This window comes from Perca flavescens, chromosome 16, assembly GCF_004354835.1.
Source record: "Perca flavescens isolate YP-PL-M2 chromosome 16, PFLA_1.0, whole genome shotgun sequence".
Lineage (NCBI taxonomy): Eukaryota > Metazoa > Chordata > Actinopteri > Perciformes > Percidae > Perca > Perca flavescens.
The window spans coordinates 9,281,223-9,287,057 of record NC_041346.1 but is presented as its reverse complement, the minus strand read 5'-3'; the positions used below and the strand labels follow the sequence as shown (position 1 = coordinate 9,287,057).

The 5,835-nt window shown below is 44.5% G+C and overlaps 1 protein-coding gene across 3 annotated transcripts in view; it reads right to left on the bottom strand.

Moving 5' to 3' along the window:
• Positions 1 to 510: 510 nt before the first annotated feature.
• tsc1b (TSC complex subunit 1b) overlaps positions 511 to 5,835 on the bottom strand; it is a 36,674-nt gene continuing 31,349 nt past the window's right edge. For all 3 annotated transcript variants that reach the window (XM_028600824.1, XM_028600826.1, XM_028600825.1), the window contains exons 19-22: positions 5,009 to 5,131; positions 3,730 to 3,935; positions 2,212 to 2,385; positions 511 to 1,568 (exon numbers count right to left, since the gene is read on the bottom strand). In XM_028600824.1, the coding sequence (XP_028456625.1) occupies positions 902 to 1,568; positions 2,212 to 2,385; positions 3,730 to 3,935; positions 5,009 to 5,131 (1,170 nt within the window). In that variant the 3' untranslated portion in view covers positions 511 to 901. The remainder of the gene's footprint in view (positions 1,569 to 2,211; positions 2,386 to 3,729; positions 3,936 to 5,008; positions 5,132 to 5,835) is intronic.

The window sequence follows — 5,835 nt, the reverse complement described above, 5'->3', positions numbered from 1 at the left end:
ACACCCAAACTTTATTTGTCCAAATGTTGCGAGATTTGTCTCCACGATTCCGGTCTTCACGGGCAACACAATGGAGGCGAAAGGAACTTTATTTGTGGTGCTCACAGCATTTACAAATCCAAAAATTAAAACAGCAACTTGTCTTTTCAGAAACTGTGTCCCCATTACTCTGGATAATACACAGACCTGTAAACCTTTTATCAGAACTGTAAACTTTTCAAAGGGACTATTTCTTCAGTAGAAAATCGTTCCAATTAAAACTCAGAAAGGTTTGGGGATTATCCAAAGTAACTGCGACACTCCAGACAAGTCACTGCTGAGTTGTTTTAAAAAAAAAAAAAAAAAAAAAAAAAGATCTTTCAATGCTGGGAGCACCACAAACCAAATTCCATTTACTTCCATTGTTTTGGCTTTGGAGGCAGAAATCTCCGAGACAAAAAGTTTGGGCTAATTTAATTAATTAAACTATCTGCATGGCTGACACAGTTGGAGCCAAGTGGGCTTTTTGTGTTTTGGGTGAACTGACTCTTTAAACATCAGACTCGCGTGCAAGTTCTTGATAACTTCGATCACATCCTGTTGGCGTATCTTTGAGCGTTTTTGTCTCATATCCAAAAACAATAAGACTAGCGTCTCCACTTATAACAACACATAGACTTTGTATCCTGTCACATTGTCAAAACTCTTCATGGGAATGACTCAGAATAAATTAAAAAATTAAAAAAAAAAAAAAGGTAAACATTTTGGGAAATCCTGTTGTCCACTCAGAGGAATGGAACAAATAACACTGAATTCCAAAGAGTTGCTGACGTGTTACTCTCTCTCTGACTCGTAGCTCTTCCCCATCATTAAACTTCAGTCTCTTGACGTCCGCCCTGCGTCCCGGCTCAGTCCTGGGTCTCTAACTGTGCTCGTGATGGGTTTCGTTATAGTCCATGATCTTTAGCTGTTGCTGCCGGGGGCGCCCTGAACTCGCCTGACCCCGCCCTCCACCTGACCCCGCCTTCCTGCGGGGGCTTTCCTGGCTGGAGGCCCCCTGCTTGGGCTCAGAGGGGGGCTCCTTGGTGGGCACAGTGAGAGGAGTGGCGTGGGCAGGGCCAGGGGCTGGGGGCGGAGTCGGGATGGGGGAAGGTGCAGGGCCAACGGGGGCGATATAACCTGGGCAGGGCGGCTCAACGCACAGCTCAGTCTTCAGGCCGTGGGCGAGGCCCGCCAGGCGCGCCTGCGGCTGTTCCTCGTCACACTGGCTCTCGCTCTTGTTGCGGAACAGCTCGCGAGCCCTCATGCCCAGGAAGCTCTTTGCGCTCGGGTAGGAGCCCACGGTGAGCGGAGCGTCGGAGGCCGGCAGGGGTGCGAGGGAGTTGCCGTAGGGACAGGATGGGGAGGGCTCCACCAGCAGGGGCGGGGCCAGGTCCTGGCTGCCGTTGACCGAGTTGGCTGTCGTCTTGGAAGGGTTGCTCGCCTGTGGTTGCTGTGGCGATAAAGTGCTGCCGTTGTCGTGCGGTGGGAGTCCACTGTCCACCTCCTTGTTGGTGTGAGGTTTGCTTTGTCCATCTGGCACCATGACGCTGGGGGGAGGACAAAAATATTCACAGGTAAAGAAAAACACCTGAGGACCCGGAAATGTATCGATAGATCCGGTGATGCCGAGTCTTCATGTGAGCATCAATATAATACCACAAACGTTTACATAAACACATGCACTACATTTATTCATACAGTAACTGCCAGAACTCTGGTTTATCGGGGATCGCTTGGTGCTTGTTAGACACCTGAACCTTTGATTATCTCCTTTGGGACAAAGTGATATAATAAGTAATATCAGTTGTGTACAAAAACACAATTCAAAATGACCAAATTAACCAAACTGAAAGAGCATAATCTAAGATATATTTAAGGGGTCATGGGATGACTAACAAGATTGAAAATGAGGGGGAAAACTATTTCTGCTACATGTCGTGGCTTCTAAAAAGTAAAAAAAAAAAAAAAAAGAAATTGGAAAGCAACAATCAGATTTCTTTGGGTGAACTGCTCGCAAGTGATAGACATACTGGCCAGTTTAAACTGGTCACAAGCCAAAAAGGTCGGGGACCATTGTGAACCGTAAAGTAAGTTAAATCGTGTAGCGAATCTGGCAGTGTTACCCTAACACAGTACTATGCAAACTGAACAGCAACCTAAAACAAAGAAATAACCAGCGCTGAGCTTGACCTGCTGTCAGCGTGAGTGTGTGGGTCAGCTCTGCCCCCTGGTGGTGAAAAGGTGGAGGTAGTGACTGGAGCCTCCATCTCCACGCGGCTGTAGAGCTGCAGGAGTTCGGTCTGCAGCAGCTGAGTGACTCTCCTCTGAGCCTGATACCTGCTGTCAGAGGCCTGCAGCTCCGCCCTGCCCAGAGAGAGAGAGAGAGAGAGAGAGAGAGAGAGAGAGAGAGAGAGAGAGAGAGAGAGAGAGAGAGAGAGAGCGAGAGCGAGAGCGAGCGAGAGCGAGAGCGAGAGCGAGAGAGAAAAGATGAGGTGGGAAAGAGAACATAAGTACAATTGAAATACGTAAAGGAAATACAATACAGATCATGTCGTAATGACAAGGGACAGATGAGAAGAAACAGGTGACTGACTGCAAAATATTTTCACAGGGGCTTTGTACCTGTGCATTGTTGTCAGAAAAGACAGTATTTCAACTTAGCATGTTTCCTTAATATCTGATGACGCATTGGGGTCATTTTTGGATTTATTACAGTAAATACATTACATATTGGACCATTTAACATGAATCCAACATATTATTAGCAAATATATATCAGCCTGTGGAAAAAAACCCCATTGATGATAGGTTTTACTGGCCTGGCTACAGGTAAGGTAGTCACTAAGGTAGCCATCCACAAATATAGTTCATCCTAAGGATACACTCTGCCACATGTATGCGTAACATTTAAACATGATTTATAAAAATCATAGCAACAATTATTACAACTTATTGTAGGCCCAGTTTAATTTGCAACTTAATTTGATACGATATACGTAGTGGGGCGTCCCTGCTCCGTCTCTCTCTAAGGCAGGGGTGTCAAACTCATTTTCACTAGGGGCCACACTGGGGAAAAAAAAAAAAAGAATCACACCAAGGGCCAGCTTTTGTTACTGCATGTCACTTTTTTTTTTTACATATTGGTAGCTTTTTTCCTCATTTTTATTGTTTTTGTTCTAACGTTTTTCTGTGTTTCTCAGACATTTGTCACCTTTTTGTAAATTTGTTGCTTTTTCCTACATTTTTGTTGACATGAAGCCCTACAAAAGTCATCAAAAGAGTTCCTTCTGGGGGAATGTCTGAGTCTCTGAGTCGGCAAATCTGCCATATTTTGCTTTGAATGTCACGTAATTGCATTTTAAAAAACACTTTCCTGTGTTTTTAGTTTGGCACACAACTTGGCGGGCCAAAATGTATGGTGAACCCAAATTGATATACGGGGTGGATCTAAATCTGCAAGGGGCCAGATGTGGCCCGCGGGCCTTGAGTTTGACACATGTGCTCTAAGGGGTCCGCTGGCTTAAAAAAACGTCGAAGCCCCCTGGCTTAGACAACGGATTCATGTCCTACTGACTAAGACGCTGTTGTACCGATGCTGAGATGCATAAAGATATCAAAATATGTATGGACATAGTTTTCAGTTTTGCTAAAAAGTGATGATCAAAGAGAATTACAATTTCTTTTGAGGACTTGGAGGTTCACACTCACTTTGCTTGACATTTCACATCCTCGAGGAACTTCTTCTGCTCTGCGATGAGGTGTTCCTTCTTGGAGAGGTGCGTCTCCAGCTCGGCGACCCTCTGCTGCGCCGCCTCTAGTTTCTGACCCTGAACCAGCAGGCTCTGCCTCAGCGACTCCACCTCTTTGCCATAAGACAACTTCAGCATCTGGGCCTCCTGGGTGGTGGCAGGCCACTGAAATGAATGAGAGGGTAAAAAAATAAATAAAAATAAATAAGACACCAATGAAGCATTGTGGACCGTTACTAATAAAAGGTTTTCAGCCATGTGAGAGCAGCTTGGTCTTTCCATCGTAGTTCTAGGAAGAGTTTTTCAATGTGTATTCTTATATTTTTCCACATACAATAAATGCTATTTTGTGCCATTATGCCGACACAATGTTTTCAAATTAGCCTTTTTTCCCCTCTCTTGAAAAACTACAGTTTTGGACATACAAGGTTTTCACCCCACAGCGACGATATGCTACTTATCACACTGACAAATTCACTTTTATCCGTGCTTTAGGAAAAAGAATGGATCTGCCATACAGGTCCAGGAGTCATATCCGAAAAAATATTGGTACCAAATACTGAAGATTTTAAAGCAACTCTCCCAAACCATCCCTGATAAAATGCCCTGCTACTGTAGGTTACTGATGCTAATAGTCATATTGGCTGCCATGTGAACTTAGTGAGTTTTCCAGCTCCATTAACTGATGCAATACAATGCATGAAACTGACTATGATGTGCATTTCACTAAGGATGTGAACATTTTTTTAAAAGACATAAAACGATGCAAAACCTTTGATCAGTGATTTATTTGGAAAATGGATAAGACTTCAAAAGGAGAAGCTACTAAAGCACATGTGTGTGAGGGGCAATCAGAGTGGAAACATTTAAACACTAACATGTGGCAGTTGGGATCATTGCTTCCCTTTTCCAATTGTGACATGATTTTCAAAAACAAGGTAATCTGAAAGTGCTGTGTGTTTTTTCCGACAGTGTGTCTGGTTAAATGGCAGAACTGAAAACATTTGGTTTCAACACTGGACCAAAGCGCCCCCCCCTTGACTCTATCCTCACATTTTGGAGAACTAGCACCATCACATTAGATAGACGAGTTTACGGTGAAGCTAAAAACGCTTGGCAGCACCCAACAAACCCAGTAAGTGTCCCTTTTCTCACCTCAATATGTCGTCTCTGCAGCTCTCCGCATCTGTCTCTCTCACAAACACACACGGGCATACATGCACTTCCTTCCAGCGTACCTTTGCATTATCGGCGCCTGTGTGGTGTAACTCCTGCGTGGACAGCTTATGTGCCTCCCCGAGGAGCAGCAGCTGCTTGTTCAGGAAGCTCATCTGCTGCTGGGTGCTCTCGCTGTTGCTCAGCTGAAGGACAAACGCGAGACAAAACAATGACGACGGAGGGCAAAAACAGCAATTACACAAATCACAAATCAAACCTGTCCAGAAATAGCTGGGATCGCATCAACAATAAGCATGACAGATTTAGTCACCGATGACGTCTCCGAACCCACTGAAGATTCAGTAAACGCATCGCTCCGAGGAGCTTTTTAGTTCAAAAATGATTATTTACTTTATGACAGAACTTCACTTGTGTGTGGTCATCTTAAGAAAGGAATCCCCAGGACATTAAACCCTTGCAGTCCATTCATTTTGAGTCTGAATATTACTAATAAGGATCTAAGTCAACTAAAAGCCTGAATCAACTGCTCCCTGTTTGTCAGGATTTGGGTCCAGTCTGGGTCAGAAGAGGGAAACAGACCTCAGACAAACCCCCAGGAGGCAGAAAAACACCCAGACCCCCTGTGCCGTTGACCCAAAAATAGAGAGGGAGAGACAATCTCCAAGGCAACCGAGCCCTGGGACAGTCTGCAGTCTACAGAGAGGACGGGGGCAAAAAAAAAAAAATTCATTCAGTGCAGTATGTGGCCATATGCAATCAAGATATAAGTAAGAACTGGAAGTCAAAAACAAGACTCCCAGACCTATATGTAGGATAGAGCCTTAAATAGGAGAAAGATGCATATCAATACATTTGATTTATTTCTATGCTGCACTTTGATTTCTTG